At 37.6% G+C, this 24,666-nt stretch overlaps 1 protein-coding gene across 1 annotated transcript in view; it reads left to right on the top strand.

The window, feature by feature from the left end:
- ADCY8 (adenylate cyclase 8) overlaps positions 1-24,666 on the top strand; it is a gene marked incomplete at its 3' end in the record, with an annotated part of 122,755 nt that overhangs the window by 10,619 nt on the left and 87,470 nt on the right. Inside the window, exon 2 of the mRNA XM_084281797.1 lies at positions 16,059-16,208. Within this exon, the coding sequence (XP_084137923.1) occupies positions 16,059-16,208 (150 nt within the window). The remainder of the gene's footprint in view (positions 1-16,058; positions 16,209-24,666) is intronic.

The following is a 24,666-nucleotide window of genomic DNA, read 5'->3' as shown; positions in this document are numbered from 1 at the left end:
ACAAGACATGAGGAGTGGCTGATGGAACTGATGTTGTTTAGTGTGGAGCAAAAAAAGGTTGGGGAAAGAACTCATTGTCTTCACCTACTTGAAAAGAGGTTATAGTGAAGTGGTTGTTGGTCTCTTTTCTCAAGTGATAAGTGATAGGACATGAGGAAACGATCTGAGGTTGCACCAAGGGAGATTTAGAATATTGAGAAGAATTTCTTCAAGGAGAACATGTTTAAATGTTGAAACAGGCTGCCCAGGGAGGTGGTGGAGTCACAATCCCTAAAGGTATTTAAGAGACGTGTGGATGTGGTACTTAGGGACATAGTTTAGTGATGGATTTGATAGTGTTTGGTATGTGATGGCTGGACTTGATGATCTTAAGGGACTTTTTCAACCTAAATGATTCTCTCATTCTAAGATGATTAAAGGACTGGAACTTCTGACCAATGAGGTGAGGCTGAGAGAGTTGGGATTTTTCAGTCTGGACAAAACACACAGCTAGGGCAGGGCAGAGTTCCTGTGCTCACAGTACAGGACCTTGTTTAGCATACATGCCATGCTTTCTGCACCCACTTCAGTCCATTTCAGCCTCAAATCCTGCACTGAGACATAACTGCAGGCTTGTATCATGTCATCATGTGGCATGGTACTACACTTCTTCATGGAAGAAGTCTATGGACTTATCACCATCCCCACCCAGTGATATCATGCAGCCCTGGAGCACAAGCTTATAGCAAACATCAGGCACATATACAATTAGTGAATCTTTCAGGGAATGATTCTGTCTTCACCTACTAGATCCTTGTGGTGTGAGTAATATTGCAGGTGGAAAAGTTTGAAGAATATCAGTAAGTACATGTCCTTTCTATCCATCGATAACAAAGCTTCTTCACCAGTGGCAACCATTCAGCTTCCCTCCCTGTTTGAAACGTTACATAAGTGTTAGGAGGTATCTGACATACCTAGCTGTGAACTGTGGTTTCACTGCAGCTTCCTCAGCCACCTTAGCTACCAAAGTAAGCTGGAGGCAGGTTTACCCTTAGGCAGTTAGGACCATATTTGAGCAATTGACACTATCCTTCTTTTAAAAAGATACTAATTAGCCTTCTCCCAGCAAAGCACTGATGATCTTTAAACGTATTGATTTCAGAATAGAGGATAACTCTAGAGAAGAAAGTTGAAGGGAAGCTGTGACAGCCTTCAAGTATGGGAGAAGTAGCTACAGAAAGGAAGAAAATAATTGTTCTTAGTTTCATCTATAGCTAACAAGAGAGACAATGGTCTTAATTTACTAAAAAGAATATTTGCATTAGATAGTAGGAGAAACTTTGCAACAAAGATATGTAGGTAACCACAATTTGCCTGGGAGGCTAACCTCAGTTTGCCTGGGAGGCTTCATCCTGAAATATAATTGAGCAGTTTAGAGAGGCATTTTGTTAGAATTTATTTAGGTAGCATCTAGGACCTGGAGCATGGCTTAAATGACCTGTCAGGGTCCTTTCATGGAATCATAGGATCGTAGAATCAATAAAGTTGGAAAATACCTTCATGCCCTACTTTCTATAATTAAATGATACTGGCTCCTATTTATGGCTCTGATGTGAATTGTTCTCACCTCTCAGCTTCCAAAGAAGCAAACCATTTTGTATTACTAATGATCCCTTCACTGAAGTTGACAGATTAGTCTGATCTAGTTTCATTTATGTAGCCTGAAATTCCACAATTTCAAGAATTTATACCTATGGTTATCTAAGGACACTGTGGATCAGCCATTAATTCAAAATTAACCAATAATATTGCTGATAGTGCAAGAAAATGTCAGAATCTAATAATCTCTTCCAAGAGAAGAGTCTGTATTCATGTCTGGGATTGCCCTCACCCAGACAGAACCTTGCTCTTGGACTTGTTGAATGTCATTAGGTTCACATGGGCCAACTTCTCAAGCTTGTCCAGGTCCCTTTAGATGACATCTCTTCCTTCTGTTGTATCAACTGCACCACTCAGCTTGGTGTCGTCTGCAAACTTGATGAGGGTGCACACAATCCCATTGTCTATGTCACTGTTATTAAACAATACTGGTCCCAGGACAGGCCCCTGACAGACAACTCTCATCACCAGCCTCCTCCTGGACATATAGGCGTTGACCACCATTCTCTGGGCGTGACCTCCAAGCCAATTCCTTATCCACTGAATGATCTACCCTTCAAATCTGTATCTCTCCACTTTGGAGATCAGGTTGAAATCCCTGGCCTGGATGAGAGTGTGTGAGTGTGGTGTTTCTCGTAGCATCTTCTTGTAGAATCTGCTTTTTTCTCTCTGTATGACACTCAAGACGGTTTCATCAGACCTAAGGCTGTTTTATGTTGCTGGAGTAGCAGAGCACTTTTCCTAGGGCTGAGATTTCTACCCCTGCCAGAAAGCAGAGAATTGGGCATTTACTTTTGAACAGACACAAAATGCTCCTTTTCTTCTCCAATAAAGGTTCTTAGCAGCATACAATTGTAATTCAGGGAACATGGTGGATAATGTTCTCTTCAAGGGCAATAAACTCTGACCTTGCCAGGATAATCATGTTTTTCATGTTGTGAAAGGCAATACACTCATTCAGCAAAATGCCTTTATTTCCAGACTACAAAATCAGCATCAGAAATTCAAATCAACTATAAAGAAATCTTCAATAAAATATTTTTAGTTTGCCATTTCGACTCCTGCCTGATACAGGAATTGCTTAGTAATGATGAATACTCTGCAAATTCATGCTGGGTTTTCTGTTCAGAATAAAAGATGTCATAAAGCACATGTATAATATAGACACTCTTGTTTTTCTTACTGGAATTAGGGTGGTAGAGTAGAGGTAGGTCAACCCATATTTACTTTAAATTTTTATCATAATTTTGAAGACAGACACAACAGTTTGTAGATAAGAACATACTTTTCTGAAACATCTGGATGATCCTATTCAAATCCAATGGTACTGCTGAGATGCTGGAAGCCCTGGAGCAAGTTGGCTAGTGAGGTACCACCGCTTGCAATTGCAAGTCCTGCAGATCAGCAGAACCTTCCCCTGTAATCCAGCGAGTTTTTATTGAATACTGAGGTCAACGTGACCCTCTATCTCCTAGAGTAGAGATTTTTCAAACAGCAGTGAAAATGACTCTTCCATTTCAGTTTCAATTTGAGGTCAGAGGAAACTGGAAGCTGAGAGTGACCATAACCACATTTTTCATCCCTCATCAAACTGTTTTTATGGCATTCATATCAAAAATAGTGTACACCCCTCTGGAAACTCCAGAACCTCTCTGATGTTTCCAACTTGATGTCAGGAACAGTGAGACTTTGGTCCAGTCATTCTTTCATTCAAGGGAATCTATTGAAAAAAACAAAACAAAACAAAACAAAACACACACACACACACACAAAAAAAAAAAAAAAAAAACCCTAAGTGAAATTTTCCTCTGTGAGACTGTGAAAAGAAGGCTATGCAGACTGATGTCTTTCCAGGTCTCCAAGGAAATATTTTGTGTAGTGGACAACTCTGGTGGCAGAATCTTCCATTTCAATTTCAGAGACAGAGCTCTGCTACCCCATCTTGCATTGACCTTCAGAACTAGGTCATTAGGCTTGTTTGGATGGGTACAGTGCAGAGTGCATGTGCCCAGCATACTTCTAGGTTTGAGATGGGAAGTTTGCGTATGAACAGATAACCACTGGTCTTTGCTGGCTTGAGAATGCTTGTGTCACACTCTGCTGTGAATCATAACCCTGTTCCTTGAGCAGGTTGTGCTATGCAGCACCACAAGCCATTTATTTGAAGGAGCCCATGGTTCTTCACAAAGGCTCTGTGTGTGTTTGGAGTCCTGGGGCTGACTTTCAGGCAGGACTTCAAAGTGAAATTTAAGTATACTCAAAATGAGCATCAGTAATGCTCTATTCCTATAAAGCCTGCCCTGGTGTTGCCCACAAGCTACCCGAATCTTAAGTATCTCTGAGTGACCACATTTTCACTTCTAGATTCCTCTGCAGTTGTACCAGTCTGAAAAAGGCATTTGCACACCTGCAAGGCTGAGCTGCCCAGAAACACAGTAGTTGTGCTTCTTTGCTCCTACCTACCTACCTACCTACCTACAAAAAAAACCAACCAAACAAACAAAAAAAAACCTTTAACACACAAGTAATCACTCAACTGGTTTGATTTGTATTAGTGTGGGATTTTTGTAGTTTTTGCTTTTTTTCTCTGTTCGTTTTTCTATAAAAGCCCTTCATAAAAATTTTCTAGTTCTCCAAATTTGTCTTACCTGTCTCTAGACATGACTCCCAAGTATGTGTGTATATATATATATGGTTATATTCAAATAGCATCTGGGATGAGGTGTTCAGATTGACTGGTTCTACTTTTTTGATTAATATTTTTCTCTTTGAGAAAAAAATATTTGGCATGACTTAGAGATTTTCACTATTTTTAATGATACAGAGGAATACATCTGAAAGCAAAAAAAAAAAAAAAAAAAAAAAGAAGTTCAAAATGCATGAAAAAAATATTTATGATACAACTATGTTGTCTGTTTATTGCAAGAAGATGTCAGTTTTATGTTTACATAATGACAAATTGAGGTGATGTGGATGTTCATGAGGAGGGCAACATGAAGAAGACATTTAAGCATGTTCTTGCTTTTCTCCATAATTTAATACAGTTTTCACGTGTGGTTATTGTACAGTATCTGATGTCCACTTAATATCAACAGCTAACATGTTTGTAGAGCATGAAAAAATAAAAAAAAAAAATCAATTTGTTAACAAGAAGGAAACACTAGTGATTTCTTAGGGTATCTGAAATATTTTGTTTCACTTGTGTTCTAATAGTTAGCAAACCAAGATTGTTGGAGGAAACTGCTTTAAAAAACATCAGAGCTGGTAGGCATATCTCCATCAAAAAGACCAGGATTTTTATCAAGCATTAAACATAAATATCTTACCCTAGCACTGACTGTCTCCTTTCCCCTTGAGCCTTTTCATAGACTTGACTGCTGCACTGTCTGGCATCCAAAAAACATCAACCAGTTGGGATGAACTCTTTCTAAAACTGCTTGTGTCTGGTTTCCTTCTTTAAGTTTCAGAACAAATGTTCTCCCGTTTTCCTGAAATTTCAGTAAAAAAATCCACTTCGTCAGCTAATTCTTGACTTAAATTCTGTGGTGTGTTTTTTTTTTTTTTTTTTTTTTTTTTCCATGAAACACAACATTGTCAGCCTCAGTGTTCCTACCCCTTCATATCCAAGGCTACAATTTCTTTTCAAGTATTCATCTACTGAGTGCTCCTAAGAGAGCAATGTTTACATATCATGACTGCTGCTATATTGATCTATACAGTAGATACATGAGCTAAATGCTCACTCATATCAAACACTGCTTTGTTCAAGCAAATAGTCCTTTGAAACCTGTAAGTTCCTATGTGAACAGGTTACGAGTGACCTTGCTCCCAAGTGGCTGCTTTTAAACAAAGTCTGAACAGCAAAACTGGGTACAATTTGTGGCCACACATTGGATCAAACCTTATATTACTTATACAGAGCTATGCTGATTTAATCCATTTGAGGCATCTTCTGTTAGTTTATATTATATCCATGAAGATTTAATACTCTCCAGCAGTTCTCATTGGTTTCAGCAGAATTTATTATTTAAGATCAGAGACAGTGGTTATTTTGTCTTGTATAATTTATTTAATATTCCATGAACAGTTCAGTTTCTATTTCTTATGCTTACACAAGCAGCAAAAACAAAGGCATGTCTTGTATTGTCAAGCAAGGAGTATTTGGCCCACTGTAAATATCAGGGTTTAATGTTAATCCCATCTTTGTTTTACACCAGAATGGTCCACTGCCTTCAAAGGAACTAGTCCTACCTAATCACACTAGTGTTAATTCAGAATGCATCCTCTACTATACATCTCCTTTGGTAGCAAAGTGGCAAAAAAAAAGCCCTAATCCTTTATTATTTGTCTACGGCATATTCTGCCAGGCAAAGGACTGAGTCAACTTTTTCCCACAGCACTCTTTGTACTTTTGATGTCAGTCTGACTTCTAGCTCACCACACTGAAGCATTCACCATGACTAATAGCAAAACAACACCCACAGGTTTCACAAAGGAAAATGTTTGTCCTTGCCTAACTCTGTGAGATAAAGTTTTAATCCGTTGGTCTGGAATGCTGTAACTTTTCATGTCCTTTGTCCAGTACATTTCCATTTGCTCCCATGTCCCTTCCTTATTTTTTATCCAGGATAGTTATTAAGTGAGAGTTAAAAAATGGAGGTAAAAGAGACTTTTAAAGAGTATTGGATAATAATAGATGGTTTTCAACAAAATTCTCATTTAAGCTTGGAAAAGAGAGATTCAGTCCTGCTACTGCACCTGAGCTGTGTTCACCTCAACTTCAGATAACAAAGGCTCCTGGACCCTATTACCCCATCCTAAACTATCCTAAAGTTTTCTTTACAGGCTCATCCATATCTCACAGTCTCTATTTCCTGCAGTCTCTCCAAGACTCCCTGAAGACATATTATCATTGGTAATTAATGCAGTTAAGGATACTTGAAATCCTGTGTTCTCCCAAGTATAGTCAGTGCAAAGTGGCAAACCAGAATACAGTCCACCATCTTCATGCTACCTAAGATTTCTCCAAAGTAAAGGCAGGACTCAGGTGCTTCAATCTGTCATGTTTACAACCTAATATTAGCATCAGGAATAGCTGAGAACCTTTTTTTGTTTGTTTTTGTTTGTTTATTTTGTTTTTTCTCTTCTTAATGCTTTGCTAGGAGGGGATATTGCTGTCTGTCTCTTCTTGTTTTTCATAGTCGTCATAGTCAACAACAAAAGGAGATAGTGAGAGAAAGAATAAGCACAGGGAATATTAATTGCATACGTTGTGGCTTTCAGGTCCTTTTCACACACACAATTATATATATATATATATTAAAATGCAAGCAAAGCACCCATGATAGGATATCTGAAGGGAGGAATTGTTTTCCTTATCATTTCTGAGCTAGACGGCCTACAACATAACCTGAAATTATGAAAGTTGATGTTTGTGGTCTCGTACATAAATCAGCTGTAGATTCATTGTGCTAACTCCCTCTCTAACAACACCTGTGCAAAATGACAGCCAGTTACAGGTGTAGCTGTGGGGAAACTTTAGTCTTCTGTTAAAAATACTGATAATTAAGTGTAAATAGCTTCTATTTCCAGCACTGTTTTGGCTTTTTAGGCTAATAGTTTAAAAAAGGAGCAGCTGTGGGGGGTTGTTTGTTTGTTTGCCAGCAGGTATAACTGATTAACACAAACATCTGATCAGCAGAGCTTCCAGTCAGAGTAGAAGCATGTTTTGAAGAACACATATAATTTGGAAAATAACACTGAAGATGATGATACCTTCATTTATTTTTCATTACCGGTATTTTCAGTACAATTTTAGTTAAATCGTTTTTTTGGTTGGTTGGTTGGTTGTTTAAAAAAAAAAAAAAAAAAAAAAAGTATTTGGCTTACTCTTACCTGGACTAGACTGCCTTTCATAAGAGAGTATTTATTCTTTAATGAAGAATCTGAAAAGGTTTTAAAATCATTACATTTTACAGATTTTTATTTCCATTGCAGAACCAAAAAGGAGAAAAAAAGTGATTTGCAAAATCTTTCCTCCACCTATGGTCTCATCTTGATAATTCAGAGGAAAATACATACAACCTGACCTAACATAGCTAGGCAAGCTTCTCTTGTGCAGGCTGCTATAATTCTGTAAACTGCACTGAATCAGGGTCACCTGCACACAAATCATAGCAATTGCCAGTTCCATTGGGAAGAGATGTGGAGTACATACTGCAGGTAATTGCTGGGATGCACATACGTTTGATCAGATGAAAACAGCAACAAAGTGTGTCAGAAAAGATGAACTGCTGTCAGCTCTCCAAACATAATTATCGCTCACTCAGTTTTGACATCCTACTTCGGATAAGAGCCATTATCTACAGCAATAAAAACAGCTGTGCAGAACACCACCACAAACCCATTTAGTAGAAATATAGACTACCAATTAAGTAGTTTTCCTTAAAATGTGGTTAAACTCTTTCCAATGCTGCAAAGCAGCTTTTGTGATCTTTTTTTCTACCATTCCTCCTAATCAGTTGTATAATCTATTAAAGGAAGTACTAGTTCTGCCCTTTACTATCTTGCATTAGATTAGAGAGAACTATTGAGAAAAACTGGGAATTTTTTCCAAAAGTGGCTTTCGTTTTAGAGGTCCCAGTTTTAGGGTGTCCAGACTCAATGAAGATCTCAGACATTTCCAGGCTGGGTATCAGCTAGAAGTTTCTTGTCAATGAGAAGTTAGCTATGATGTCTGAAACCTGCTCTCCAAATACTGGTGCATCTGAAGTGGGAGATAGTTATCTAGAATTTGACTGTCCACCTATGTAGCAAGGGTAAAAAAATCAGCATTTGGTAAGGGTCCAAAAGACCAGGAATGATTTTTCATTCCTAATATCTATGACGTTTTGCATGTGCTTCCCCATTTCAGATGAAATAATTATAAATCTTTGTTTAGATGCAGTCACTTTTATTAAGAACAATTTATTTTTCTTGTGGCTTTAAATGGGATGTGGCTTCTATTAAATGTAATTACTTGGTATTTGTTTTGAAGAGTAAATGTACAGCTTGCAATGAAGATCAGCTTCTGCATAAAAAGATGTGTAAGGAAAAGTCAAACAGTCTGATCTTCACGAGTCTGAAACGAGAAAGTGCAGAAAGGGAAAATCTACAGCTGCTTTGCATTCCCTTCCAAGCAGTGAGCAATCTAATATCATCACTTCAGCAGTTTCCTAACCTCCCCTCTATGACTGTCATGGGTTGCTTCCAGTGTGTTTCTCTACTATGGAGGCATTTGTGTTGTGCCTTATCATTTTTTCTGTGTGTGTTTGAGCAAGGTGGGGAGAGGGGGAAGGGGGGTGGTGTTACAGGATCTACTCTTGGTTAGACGGCCTAGGTAATTTAAAGTAATTCTGTAGTGCATGTACCATGGTTTCAAGTTTACATATATTTTGAAAAGAGAATAGAAATTTCTATTTGAACTTTTTGTGTTTACCTAAACACTCTAAATGAGGTGACATTTTTGGACAATCAAATGATGACACCTGGAAGGTTTGGCATTAGATTTCTTCTTTTAATTACACTGCAATGCAGCTGTCTTGAGAACAGAAGGAAAAGATACTTACCCAGTAGACACAATACTGAATAGAGGAGGTTATTCACCAGAAAGAGCAAGACCGTTCATTCTAAACAGCATCCTGTGTGCAAAATGATGACAAAAGAGAGCTGTGAACAGGTGATATGATCACCAGATTTCATTGTATAGCTCAAGATCAGTTCCTAGATGACAGTCAGAGAGAGGGTTCAGCAAACTACCCTGTATCCATAGAAAACTGTTCCTAATGAAGATCATTTACCCACCTCTGTCTGTTCACCTGTAAGTATGGGATATGACCCTACTATGACAATGTCCCAGACATGTCTAGTCAATTTAATATTCATAAAAAGAAAAGTACCAAAAGATTATCAGCAGTCCCAGAATAGATGTTTGTTGTTGTTAAGGTTCTGTCTGAATCCTAAATTTTAGCCTGACTCAAGGGGAGTTGGATGTGATGTGCTGAAAATAATTTGACATTTGTGGCTGTTCAATGGCACTAGCAGGGTTATGTATTTGCTTGACTGCCTCTGTACATCACTCAAGCTATGTCAGCTCTTACGTGTCTGATATGATATGATTTTCCTGGAAGATCTCTTGTACCACACCATGTTGTAAAACATGGTTGATAGGTGATCTGCCAAATTGTATGGTTTGAGCTACTGGTGAACAATTTACTCAGACATTCAATTTTCTACATTCCTAATGGATTCAATGAGATGGAAAGAGCGAGAAAGAAATAGCTATTTCTCTAACAGTAAATTAAACCTCTTATTCTGAATATTAAAGATATGTATTTCTGAATTCTATCTTCAACTAGAATAATTGATTTTACACAAATGTTCAGAAGGAAAATGGTCTTTGTTTTCTAAATCATTAGCAGTGCAGGAACAATAGGTTTGTTAAAATACTCTGAAATAGCATGGAGAGGACCATGGATGAGACCAGTTATTCCCATTGTGGATGATCTATTCGTTCCTTGGGGTACACCCTATATTTTGTTAGACAGGGCTAACCAGCCTTTGAGGCTACAGATTTCCTGCATCTTAAGGGCCAGACTGTGCTCCTAAGTACATCATGAAGTCCTCTAGTGTCAGTTTTGGAAGCAAGAAGACCAAGATTCTTAAAAGAGCTTTGCTCTCCTGGAGGCCTGAAAGGAGGTCTGAGTTTTTGAAGAATCAGCTGATGTTCCTGTGGGAGCTGTGCACAGCTGAACCATAAAACTCAGTTCTAAATGAAAAGGCTTTATATCCAGGAGGTTATACTTAGAAAAATAGCTGCTTTCACATTTAACAAACCAGGGATGGGTGGGGTGAAACACCCCTCTTAATCAGCACAGTCTGTGCTTGACTAAATTTACTATCAATAAACAACACCCCTTTTTCTCTCCCTGTCTTCTCAGGTATATGCTATATTCCTAACTTTCAGTAAATTATGTATATTTGGATCAGATAAAAGAATTAACACTCACTCCAGCTGTGAGCAGCAATAAAACAGATGTTGTACAATTGGACAATGTAGAGGATCAGGAACAGATGAGCTTTCTGGAATATCAAGGCAGCAGTTTGGGCACTTTTGTGGGCCAGGTAGGTCTCCAATAAACTTTGATGAAGAAGTACTCATAATCTAAAACAAACACACATTGTCATTTAGCAGAGTCCCAGGAGAAGTCAGATGGAGTGAACATGGGAAATAAGAAAACTCTTTACAAGGTGGTTTAACAATAAAGCAGCAATGATTTTGGTTAATGAGTTGGCAGCAGTGCCAACTATGAATACTCACGTGCTTCCTCTCCCTGTGGAGACTGTGCTGTGAACTCAATCAGACAACTGCTCTAGATAGGAAAATCACTGCCAACACCAAGTGTTTGTTTTTTAAGTTGGCCAAGTTCCCTGATACAGTTCACAGTAGGGTCCCACAAATAATTGATCTGGCACGATAAAGAAGAAGCTGTGCTGAGGGATCAAGGTGGGCAAGAGGCAGCACAGAGATACAGGTACTTACTAGTTTTGCTGCCAAGAGCTTTGATTCATAAAATCATGGTCTCAGCTGGAGATAGAGGCTTGCTACAGCCCAGCAGTGAGAGAGTGCTGGAGTCTGTACTGCCACATGTTCTTGTTCTACACAAAGTAGAGCATTTTGGTCTCAAATCCCACACTTCTCATGCAACCCTCAGCTCATTTCTGGTGATCAGTTCTTAAAAAAAAAAAAAAAACATAAATTATTTCCCCTCTATGTAACCTAGGAAAGGGGAAGGGAAAATGGGGAGATTTCTGAGACATTAGGTACAAAATCCAACCTTGTGGCAAGCTGCTATTTTTAGTTAAACAACTAATTATGAATCAAAATGCTTCTCCAAACCTAATTAACCAATAATAATTACCATAGCAACCAGTTCTTTATGTGGCACATTCTGAAAACACTCTTAAAGTAGCACAACAGCTTTACTTTCCTAGTTTTCCCAAAACAGCCAAGAACCACTCTAATCTGCTATTGAAGCCAATCCTAAATTAGAAAAACAAATAGGAAAAGAATTAAATAATTTCCCACAGGCTCATTTCAGGAATTAATGAAACTTCTGTTCTTTAGTGTTAATCTTTCTTGAGAATGTCCAGCTAGAGATTATGTAGAAAATAATTTCTTTAATTTTCATATGTGTTTTGGTGAGATTAGCCCCAACACTGTTTTGTTTCTATACAGAAGAAAAAAAAAATCACCTGCTAAGAAGCTTAATATTAGGTTTATTTCTGCAGAGCATACTAGTTTTATTTGTTTGTTTGTTTTCTTCTGTCTGCACTTGGGGTGATAACACAGAAATTCAGTGTTCCTGCACATTTCAGATTTTTTTCCTAGGCTTTTTCAGCTTTCTCTCCTCCATCTCCACTGTGCTTTCCATATAGATGTATGCTACCTTTGGCTGAACTATTCATGATAAAGATTCTCTGTGGTAGTGACTCTTTTTTAGGGTTAGCTGACTGTCGACATATTTCCAATCTTTTGGATTTGTTGAATATTGATTATTTACTGCATCTTAGGTTAAGAGCTCTTTGGAAGTGCTGAGCTTAGTCAGGCACTATGCACTGCAGAAATGTCTATTACTGGCAGGTCTCAGAAAGCGCTGAATTAGGAGACCCTACAGCAGACCTTATTGATTTAAATTCCCTGATGGACAAATGCACTTTTTCAACGAGGAAGCACATGGCAGAATTCAAACACACATCAGTTATGATTTTTGAAGATCTAAAACTTTTTGACATTTGCAAACTCCTCCCTAACTCACTCTCTGAGTATACACTCCTGGAAACAGTCATAAACTCCAAATCAAGACAAACTCAACTAGTTTCTCTTAACAGAAATGCCTACTAAATGCTGTTTTTATGCATAACCCAGCTCTGCTCTCAACAGCTCGGACAAACTCCCTCACCAGTACCCTTCTGAATTTCCAGTTCCCTGAACTACATTCAGTTCTGTTGTGATAATCTTTCTGTGTCTGGGATTCACCTACCACTTCACAACAGTCTTTTGAGCTCCTTCACTGTCTTTTTAATGATTTCTCCTTTCCCTGTTCCCTATACTGTACCTACTTTGATTAATACTTCCACCTGACCAGCTGTGTCCAGTGCCTTTTAATTGTTTCTTTGCCTGAGATCTGGTTGTTCCCAAATTCACTCTAAATATTATCTTGTTTTCAGCTACTCCAGCAAAACCCTTTTCATACAATCACAAATATAGATGAATTGGTCAGAACCATGTGTACTGTCAAATTTAAGTTTAAACTTGTCTGACCTGCATTTTCTCCTTTCGTTGCCTTTGTTTTTGTTTGTTTGTTTGTTTGTTTTTGTTTTTGTTTTTGTTTTTTTTCACATCAACTTTGCAAAGTGCTCTAAGGTGCCTCTATGAAGGATACTTTATAAATGTAAATTTGATTTGACAAGTGATTTCTCTGTGAACTAAACTTTTAATTACCTCCTCTGAGAATTGTGGAAAGCAAAGTTTTAGAGTAATATTTTTATGGCTATTTCTAACCACCTGCATGATCTTCTCAAGTAACTTTCTTTATCTGTATTCATCGTGCTTTCAGTCATGTGCAACTGCAGGTTCAGCATGGACAGTGCAGGTCCTGTTACACAAATATTCCCAAGCAGCATGGTGATGGATACTCTTTTTGTCTGCAATTTATAATATATATGAGAAGCAGACCTCCCAGAGCTCTATTTAACATCAAAATGTATCACTCATGGCTTTTAAGATTACCTGATATTTCTGCTATAGCTACTTATTTGAGTCCTGTGCAAGGTAAAAATGTACTAAAGGAATTTTAAATGTGAAAACATTTTCCCTTTTTTCACCCTATACCTCAGCTTTCCTACTGTGTGAGCGTTAATTATCTTCAGGTCAGTCAAAAAGATCTGAAACAGCACGCATCTTATAAAATCATTGTGTACCGTGGACTGTGGCCCTGATATGCAAAAGAAAATCCTACAAGGCTTCTGGAAATGACCACTGTAAACAGCAAGAGAAAGGAGTGACAACAAAAGACTCAAGTCTTTTATGGATTTATTTTTATATTTTAAAAATTATTATCATTTTTATTAAGAAGAGACACAGACTGACATTTTTGCAAGGCAGAGCAGTTTCCTCTTTAGATTTGTTTCAGTCAGATGACTATGTGTAAGAAAAGCAAATTCTGCCTCTGCAGTTTTACCTGTAGCATGTTTTCCTTAATTCCCTTTGTCCAAATCAAATTATGTACTCATGAAATCTAATTGAAGGCCAAATTCTACTGCATTTGCTCTAAGGAGATCTGCTGAAGCGAGTGGAACTAGTCTTGAGTATTAGCAGAGACAGGTGACTGAACTAGGCTCATGTGGATGTTACAACTGAATTTGCAAATAAACAAGAATACCCTGACACTAGACTTCTGATTGTTTGTTTTTGTCACCCTAAACCCTAGCTTTCCTAGTGTGTGTGCACAGATTATCTTCAGGTTGGTCAAAATCATATGAAATGTTGACTTCTCCAGCCACCCACAGCTGAGTTCAGTTGTGCTGAACAATGCAATCCAAACTGGTCTTATCTCATGTCAACCCGTCATACACTTACTAGAAGCCTGTGGAAAAAAAGGGAGTTATCTCATGGGTTGAATTACTGTATTTTCTGTTTTATAGTGGAGCAAAGGTAGAAAGTGTTGAGTGGAAACTGGCTGGTCTCAGGCACATTATCTCCAGACAAACAGGGTAATGTGGAAGAAAGGAAAAAAATAGCAGAGAGGTGGAATTGTGAAAAACACAGTGAGGCTAAATACTCTTGAATTCCTCCCTTTTTTAAAGAAAAGGCTCAGTAAAATCAGGTAAGTTGAGAGGAAGATGAATTGGGAATGATTAGTCACTGTTTCTCGTATTAAAAACATGATGCGGCACTCAAAGAAATGATAGGGACGCAAATTAAAGAAAAATAAAGGAAGCATATTTATCACAAAGTGCCTAATTAAATTGTAGAAATCTTTGTCATCAGATGCCATAAGGGCCAAAGGTATAATTAGCTTCAGAAAGAAATCAGAGAAAAATGCACATGGTAGATCTACCGGGGGCTGTTGAGCAGATGGACGGAGTATGCCACCTCCAGCTCAAAGGTACTGTAAACCACAGGATCCTGGAAGCTAGAAAGATGCAAAGATCATGCTAATCAAGCCTTATTTCTCAAAAGCTTTGCCTAGATGTCTATTATTGGCAAAGGTTAAACAGAACTTCAGCTGGAGCCAGGATATGCATACTCATTTAATCAAGGCATATAAATTGTAAATGAATTCCCTGTACTGTCCTAGAACAATGCTCCAGATTCAGAAATATAGGAATGCATAAAGCTGAAGTTTCTGGCAAATGCATTTAGTCTGATATCAAATCTCACTTCTGTAGCCCGCATGAATGTGAGGAACGAGACTTGCAGTTCTTAGGCACAGCATCACAATGAGATTAGGGAGCTTTGCTAAATGTTTTCTATTGGAAGAAGCAAGATGGATTTCAGGGCAACTGATTATAAGATAACACTACAAAAATGCAATTTCTAGACCATGACCCATAGACCATAATAAAATATTTTCTTCTTATTCAACAACTACACGGATTTTACAAAACAAAACAAAACAACAACAAAACACAACAACAACAAAAACAACAACAAAAACACAAAAATAACCTCTACTACACCTGCACCTTCTACAAGGAATGACTGTAGATTTTATATAGGCATCAGTGAAGAAAAGGTTTATGTACACAGGCACAGGCTATGAAAGCATTTGGTTATGCTTTCAGCTTACCTTGTTGGATGGTTCAGGATTCAGATTGTGCAAGCTTGTGCTTTGACTTCAGCTGAAAATGAATTTATTTAATTTGGTTAATAATAACAGAATAACTATTATTACTGATAGTAATTCTTAGCTAAATGACACTCTTTGTTTTCCTTAATATGGCTTTGCACTCAAACTAAACCATGAAACAAATCACAAAGTTGCTTCTACAGAAAAGACAGTGCAAAAACAAATTGTTAATTATGTTTGTAATCATTCTTGACTATAGCCCTGTGAGTCAGTTCTTGGAAACATCATTTGTGGTTCAACTAGAGTTTAATGCCCCCAAATACTGTATCTTTCTTCCTCGAGGCAGAGAGAATTTTATATGTTTGATGCCTTTAATTAAGATCCAGGGGATTCTTCTATGCAAACTTTCCTAACCATTTAGTTTTACAGCCAACATGACTGCAGAGCAGTCATTCTCTCTCCTATTTTTTTTAAACAGATATTTTTATTTCTGTTGCCTGATAAAATCCTGCTTGTTGTTCGTTGCAGATAGCGGCTCAAGCAGTGTTATTTATGTGTATGAACACCGCAGGAATCTTCATTAGCTACCTATCAGACAGAGCACAACGTCAAGCCTTCCTGGAGACCAGAAGATGTGTAGAAGCCAGACTGAGGCTTGAGACAGAAAACCAGCGTCAGGTATTGGAGAAATATTCTTATTTTTGTATTAACTGGAATTGATAATTGAAAAAGACCAAGCTGCTCTCTCATTTGTAACCTTACTGATTCCAGTGTGATACAACCTGATTTGTGCAGGTTAAGTGAGATGATTGTTGTTATTTTGCTGCTGTGTATCGATCTGATATGACATTTTAAAGATTTTCTTTGAGAAATCAGGTGAATAGTGAATGGCTGGCTGGTCATTGTCATTTCCCCTCACAAGAAGAAGGGGCCATCATGTGAAAAATAGCTCACAGGTGTTAAAAAACATTTCTTTACACAAGTGAGATTAAACTGCAAAACTAGATTTTTCAGCATGTTTTGGATATAAAAAGTTCATATCAGTTGAACTAAGTTCATGGAAGAAAACCCTGCCTGGGCAAAGAAAATCCTAAAACATCCTTTGGCTCACAGATCAGTTTTTGGAGCTGTGATGCCCCTACAGGGAAGTATCACTCTATTCTTAAACTCTTCTGAGATCTCCTTTTGGTCACTGTGTGCAATAGCATGCTTGACTAGGTGAACATTTGGTCAAAGCTGGTGCAATTGTTCTTAAGTACATCATCATTTCCAAAATAGAACTGAGGCATCCATTAAAATGAAGTTTGCTGCTTATTAATTTGTAACAAGGCAGCAGAAATTATATTTAGTGTTATGCATATTTTGCATTCCTACTGAAATATCAGAAGAAGGTTCACATGTTATTTTAGAAGTTGCATTGAGATCAAAATACAGCCAAAATACATACAAAATATATAGTGTTACACTACTCTTTCTTTCTCAAAAGAATTTATGTTGTCCTCCTGTATGGATATGTGTATTATAAAGATATCATAAAGATATCCAGGAAGATGTCATGTTTTAGACTTTACATGAGAACTGAAGGAATGCCTGTGCAGGGTGATGCCGGTTATCTATCTCAGAAAGTCTCTCCAGCTGTTGCTGACTAGGAAGTCTTTGAGGGAAAGCTGGACTCTCTCTAGAATAATCTGTTCTCATTTTAACTGTAGGACTAGGACTACGTTTTTGTGGTTTATGGATTTTGCGGGCTTTTTTTTTTTTTTAATCTCTCTTCTTGTCTAATCTTTAGTAAACTAACATTTTGTAAGGTTTACTTTCATCATTGTTTCCTAGAGTTCATTGTAAAATTATTTAGAAAACACCATCAGAAAATTCCCCTGCTCCAGATGATTCTGAGGATTTTCCATTAGAATTATTTTGTTTTCTCAGGGAAAATGAAATTTCTATGAAGAAAATATTTTTTCCTGAGAAATTCAATTTTGCTGAAATGTTATTTCCTATTAGGAAAATGAAGACAAGATACTTCCAATTTAAAGGGTTTTAAAAACAAACACACACACATACACAGAGGTTTCTTTCAGTGTGGCTGAAAGTAGGGGTTGAATCTAAATATTTGCTTCTAATCTGTGCATTTTGTCTTGGCCCAGTGTTTTGCAAGGTTTTGGAGCTGAGTTGTTTCCTGAGGGCAGAACTTCCTGCAGAGTCACTTTTCTGCGGTTGAGACTCACCTATAACCAAACAAAGTAGTGTGCTATAGGCATCATATGACTGGAAATGCAAATATAGCCTGGCCCTAAATAGAAAACACAGACATCTGGTCACTATATTAAAGAGATCTAAAATTCAAATTAATGATAAACTAACCCCAAAATTAGGAACAAAATATTTTGATATACTTCCAATAACTCTGTTGGAACGTTTTATTATGAACATCTATATATAAATATATTTTGTATATTACATAATATAATGTATTTATACTATATATTCCATATTCTATATTATAATTTATATAGTAATGCAAATGAAAATCTGAAAAGTACATATATTATATTGATACATTTTAAATGTATATAGAATCATAAAATCATGGAATGGTTACAGTTGGAAAATACCTCCAAAATCACCCGGTCCAACTACCCCCCTACTATCAATGTTACCCACTAAACCACGTTCCTAAGTAACACATAAAACCTTAAACATCCCCAGGGACGGTGACACCACCATCTCCCTGGATGACCTATTCCAATGCCTAACCACTCTTTCTGAGAAGAAATTTCTCCTAATTTTCATCCTGAAAGTATTGTATAATATGCAATATATATACACGTATATATGTTACAGATATTATACACACACACATATATATTTTATATACAAAATATCCCCATTTGTATTTGGGACAACAATAAAATGAAATATTCAAATTTCTTGAGGAATGGAGACTTTTTCCCTCCAATTTCTTTTTTCCCTTTGCTTCTGAAATAGTGGCTCATTTAAGCAATTTTTAAACATATCTTCTTTAAGATGACTGTCAATGTCACACATTGGGTGGCTGCTTTTTTGAGCAGATTGATCATGCTCACTTGATCGGTATCCATGGGCAGTGATCCAAGGATATATCACATATATGATATAGGAGTGGGGGTGGGGAGAGTGCACAGGCCAATAGCTGTCATGTGGCTTATGAAATTTTCTACAAATAAGGAGCTAAAAATGTGGTAAGTAAATAGAAGTATAGTTATTTGTGCAGTTCTTCCAGATAACATTCCAGGAGTCACAATATAACTTTAAAGTAAGAAAAAAATAAATAAAAAGCAGAAGGTATGAATGAAATATTTCCTCCTTATTCAATAACTGCATGGGCTTTTAAATATATATATATATATATTTAAAAACCAGATGGCTAAAATTTTAGCTAATATTCAATAAGGAATGGGATATGGTTTAGTGGGGACTGCTAGCGTTAGATCAGAGGTTGGACTCGATGATCTTGAGGTCTCTTCCAACCTAGAAATTCTGTGATTCTGTGGTTCTGTGTTAAAGAGGAGAAACAATAAGAAAACAAACATTCTCTTTTAATTTTGAAGAGACTATTTTCTTTTGACATAAGTGTTATAAACTATTTTCATTATTGTTATCAATAGGTCCTCAAAAGTAGATATTCTCAAAGTTACACACTGGTTTTCCCATAACTGCAAGAAATTTCATCCTTAATATGACTGAAAACCTGAAATCCATTCCTCCTCTGTTTCTCATTATTTATTTCTCCTCTGTTTCTCATAAGCTGTCTAAACTTAAGGTTTCTTACAGGAAGGTCAAGCTTCTTGTTGCTTTCATTGGTGGTACTGTTTCCTTTTTTGGTAATAGGTGGCATAATTACAATCTCTGAAGTTTTGTTTCCACCCAATATATCATACATAACATGTCATATGAAGTATGACAAGTTGCAAGATAGGTCCCATATGGTCTGGTTTTGTACTAACTTGGTTTAAAACATAAGACCAGCTAAGGAAAAAAACATGAGTCAAAAAAAAAAAAAAAAAAAAAAAAGGAATATTATATCCTTTCATAAGTATTTGCATAGGAAAACTTTTTTTTTTTTTTCTTTTTCCAATTGTAAAGCTCATATAAATACTTCAGGCATTACTGTACATTGAGAAAACTAAAAAATCATTTCTGTGCTCTCGAAATGACCCCTCAATATACCTTATATTTATCATCTCTTATTATCCATCATTCTAATAACTTTAAATGTTATTGTTATCATTATTCAGCATTACATAATGCCTAAAAGATTCAGTTATAGAAAGTCATCAGTTTTGTGGCAAATGTTTTATAATTTATATTTTAGAGGCAAGAGAGTTTTAGAGCCAATATACACATGAAGGTGTACAAGAAATTAGAACTGCTCAGTAGGGACCTGCTTGGGATTCAGGGATTTTTAAGAATTCCCTAATGTACGTGCAGATTTCCTGGAATACAAATATAAAGTTTGTAACATACTACCTTCTGTCTTGTGGTGGAAAGCAAGAGATGATGTTCTGTATTTCCCAATGATTTTCATCTTGAGAAGCTGAATTATTTTTCAGTGGAAATAATAGTCTCATTCTTTCATTTCTCATTTGCTTTTTTTGTGGACTGCATTGAAAATAGAAGTTAAAGCCACCACAATCATAGTTTGTCCAACTATGGGGAAATAATGCTTTTTGTTTGTTTTCTTGTTTGTGCATTCTGAGCTGAAATTTTGACAGATGTGATTTTTGTTTGTTTCTTTTGTTTTGTTTTCCCACTGTCATTTTCCATTGGTCTGCAATCTCTTTCTTTTTTAGGGTTTCAGGACTTACAGACTCCTGGCTCTGTTTCAATATGGCTATGTGTTTTTTTTCCAGTTTGATGGTCCAAGTAATTTTGCTCTGGAGAAAACTCTATGTGCCACATTATGCCCTCAACCATACAGCTGTAATTATAGATTCACTCCATTGATTCACCCATTGTTCATAGAAAATATCTTCAGGTGCAAGTTTAGCTTTCAGGTTGATTCATTTACTGCACAGGAGGAAGAGGGTGAAGTGTAGTCCTGTATGAAAGGAAAGATTCATAAAGAGAGTTTTTTCAAAGCTCTTAAGTGACTTAAATTCTAGCTTGCATGTTTCCAAAACTCTATACAATTAAGCATTATAATCTTTTCTGTTCCACCCTTCCTTTCCTATCATTCCATCAATTGCTGTTATTCTCAACAAGACTTTTCAGTAAAATTTTCAGAAACATTTCAGAAAGTTCAGAGTTTCAGTCATATTTTCAAGATTAACTACTTCACTGAGGATCTGTTTTTTGTTTTGGTTTGGTTTTGAATTTTTAAGCAATTGAGGTTGTTAATAAAAACATATTAGCAGTTTCAACAGTAATGTGTTTCCTAAATCTAATCACTATTATAATAAAGTGAATTGTACCTTGGATACAAAAGAGAATTACTCCAGCATTCATTGCTAACAATGTTTATGCACTTAGATACAGTAATATCTAAGTGATAACACTTGGAAATCTCAGCACTCCGTGAAACTGAGGGAACACATCTGTCCCCTGCTTTCTCTATTTTCATTTCAAAATTATAATTTTGGTGAAGATTTAAAATATCTTACAGCTCGGTTTAGTTGAATGAGACTCCACTGCCAATGACTACCAGAAAAACTCTACCATAGAAAGACAGAAGGATTAGAGAAACAAGATAAAGAAGGCAGAAAGATAACAATATATTATGTTGTAAAAACAGTCTCAGTTTACCAGCTATGGACTAAACCATTAATTTAAATATTTTCTAATGAAATTAAGCTACCTGTTTGTGTTTAAGATACATAGTTATATCAAACAGCCAAAAACAGCATCCATAAAATATCCTCCAATTTTGTTTTCACCACATGGTAATTATGTATAAATGAAGAATGTGAGGTTCTCAGTTTTGTTGAATCAATTTTTTTTCAAGGACATCATCACTTACCATTACCTGTTTAAAAAATTGGTTCAATATTTTTAGTTGGTATCTCTGCATTTCAAAAAGGTTTACACTCAGTGCAGTGTTTTGTTAACAACCAGTTCAAAAACATTTTCTTCCTTTTCATCTTGATTTTATTGTAAAGGCACAGTAGGTGATTCTGATTTCATTATACCTAGGCAATGAAAATGGAAAAGTATAACTTATTTTCTTAATTAGCTACTGTAAAACTTTCAAAAACAAGGAATATATCATTTTCCTCATTTTAAAAATGTTATGAAATTGCTTTCAGTGAAGAACAGAAACCTACATGACATTTCATTTCTATTTCTCTTCAAAACAAAATCCTTAACTTCACATGAATGATGTATTAAATCCACACATACATTGAAATGATGTCTTTAGAACAATTTGAACTTGTAAGGCCTCTATGATGTCCTTACTTGCTCTTTATTCAGCAATTCGTATTTGTTTGAAATTTGTCTAACATTTTAAACCGTCATATATTGCCATTTAATTACACATAATTTCTCAGATAACAGTCTACCTCTTCCTCCAGCACACACACACACAGGAAGCTATATCTATCTGAAAACAACTATTATGCAAGGAGGTGAATATTTTGACTTACAAAATTTCCAATGTCTAAAGATATAGGTGGAGTCGTAACTGATACAAGAACATCACAGCAGTTAACTTGCTAAATAGCTTTAAAAATCAGTCCAGCACATACCTCTAACATTAGAGATTTTGTAATAAGATCTCAATCATAGAAGATTTCAATCACTAGTTACCTGTGAGAAGAGGCCAACCCCCAGTTCCCCACAATTTAATTTCATGTAGTTGCAGAGAGCAATAAGGTTTCCCCTGAGCCTCCTCTTCTCCAGACTAAACACCCCCAGTTCCCTCAGCCGCTCCTCACAGGACATGTGTTCCAGGCCCTTCACCAGTTTTGTAGCCCTTTTCTGGACGTGCTCCAAGGTCTTGATGTCCTTCTGGTACTGAGGAGCCCAAAACTGAACACAATATTTGAGGTGTGGCCTCACCAGAGCAGAGTACAGGGGAACGGTCACCTCCCTGGTCCTGCTGACTGCACTATTCCTTATACAAGCTAGGATGCCATTAGCCTTTTTGGCCACCTGGGCACATTGCCAGCTCATGTTCAGGTAAGCTTCAATCAGTACCCGCAGATTTTTTTCCTCTGCATAGCTTTCAAGCCACTTTGCCCTAAGCCTGTACCATTGCATGGGGTTGTTGTGGACAAAGTGCAGGACCCAGCACTTAGCCATGTTAAACCCCATCCCATTGTCCTCTGCCCATTGTTCCATCCTGTCCAGGTCCCTCTGCAGGGCCTTCTTACCCTCTGGTAGATTGACACTTCCCTCCAACATGGTCTGCAGACTTACTGAGGGTGCACTCAATTCCCTCATCCAAATCATCAATAAAGGTATTAAAGAGGATGGGCCCTAACCCCTGGGGAACGCCACTGATGAGTGGTTGCCAGCTGTATTTCACCCCATTCACCACCACTCTCTAGACCCAGCTGCCCAGCCAGTTTTTAACACAGCAAAGATTGTACCTGTGTGATCCATGGGCTGTCAGCCTCTCCAGGAGAATATTGTGGGAGACTGTGTCAAAACCCTTACTGAAGTATAGGTAGACTACATCAACAGCTTTTCCCTCATCCACCAGGCAGGTCACCCGGTCAGGAGGAGAAGAGGTTGGTCAGGCAGGACAGAGTGCACCTTCAGCAAGTTTGCTGACAGCACAGAGCTCAGAGGAGTGACACCAGAGGGCTGTGCTGCCATTCAGAGGAACCTGGACAGGCTGGAGCATTTTGAGGTGAGGAATCTCATGAAGTTCAACAAAGGCAAATGCAGGATCCTGCACCTAGGGAGGAATAACCTCATGCACCAGTACAGGTTGGGAGATGACCAGTTGGAAAGCAGCCCTGTGGAGAAGGACCTGGGAGTCCTGGTGGACAGCAGGCTGACCATGAGTCAGCAATGTGCCCCTGTGGCCAAGAAAGCCAATGGTATCCAGTAGTGCATTAGGCATTAGGAAGAGTGTTGTCAGCAGATCAAGGGAGGTGATCCTGCCCCTTCATTCATCCCTGGTGAAGCCTCATCTGGAGAGCTGTGTTCAGTTCTGGGCTCCCCAGGACAAGAGGGACATGGAATTACTGGAGCAAGTCCAGAGGAGTGCTACAAAGATGATTAGGGGACTGGAACCTCTTTCATACAAGGAAAGGATAAGAGAGCTGGGCCTGTTTAGCCTGGAGAAGAAAGACTGAGAGGAGATCTTATCAGTGTGTAGAAATACCTGAATGGAGGGTGTCAAGAAGATGGGGACAGACTCTTCTCTCTGGCACCCAGTGAAGGGACAGGAGGCAATGGTCACAAACTGAAGCACAGGAAGTTCCAGCTGAATATGAGGAAACATTTCTTTATTGTGAGGGTGACAGAGCACTGGAACAGGTTGCCCAGGGAGGTCGTGGAGTCTCCTTCTCTGGACATATTCAAAACCCAGAAGGATGCCATCCTGTGCAATGTGTCCTAGGTGACCCTGCTTGGTAGGGGGATTGGACTAGATGATCTTCAGAGGTCCCTTCCAACCTCAGCCATTCTGTGGTTCTGTGATTCTGTGAAAACATTACCTTTCTGAAACATTTTATTTGCATATTTTATTTTTATATTAGAGTTAGAGCACATGATACTGTTTTACGAAAGGATTTTCTCTGCAGTTGTTCAAGATGACAGGTGAAATCAGTTCAGATCTGTGTGATGCTTACTTTCATCCTCCTGTGAGGTGTTTCTTCTTGTTCTCATGGCAGCAGGTTCTGCATCATTCATGAAAAGAAAACTCTCTACCTCGTGTGCAGGGAGCTCACCAGAAAAGCTGCATTGATACAGCTGTGCTAAGCTGTTAATGGAGACTAAGACAAAAATCAGAAAGAAATCATCCATATTTTTAACCTCTGAGAAGCCAAATAAACAAATTTATTCTACTCTAACACTACGTTGTTGCCTACAGTGAAGTTACCCTTTGCTAAAAGGTTCTAGAACCACAATGCAATAGCCTCTTTATCTGATTTTTTGCATCCCTCTCCAATATGTTCTTCAGAAAGCAGATACCCTTTCTCTG

Source organism: Netta rufina, assembly GCF_964035555.1.
Source record: "Netta rufina genome assembly, chromosome: 2".
NCBI classification, from domain to species: domain Eukaryota; kingdom Metazoa; phylum Chordata; class Aves; order Anseriformes; family Anatidae; genus Netta; species Netta rufina.
The sequence above is the reverse complement of the archived record's forward strand: the minus strand, read 5'-3'. Positions and strand labels throughout refer to the sequence as shown.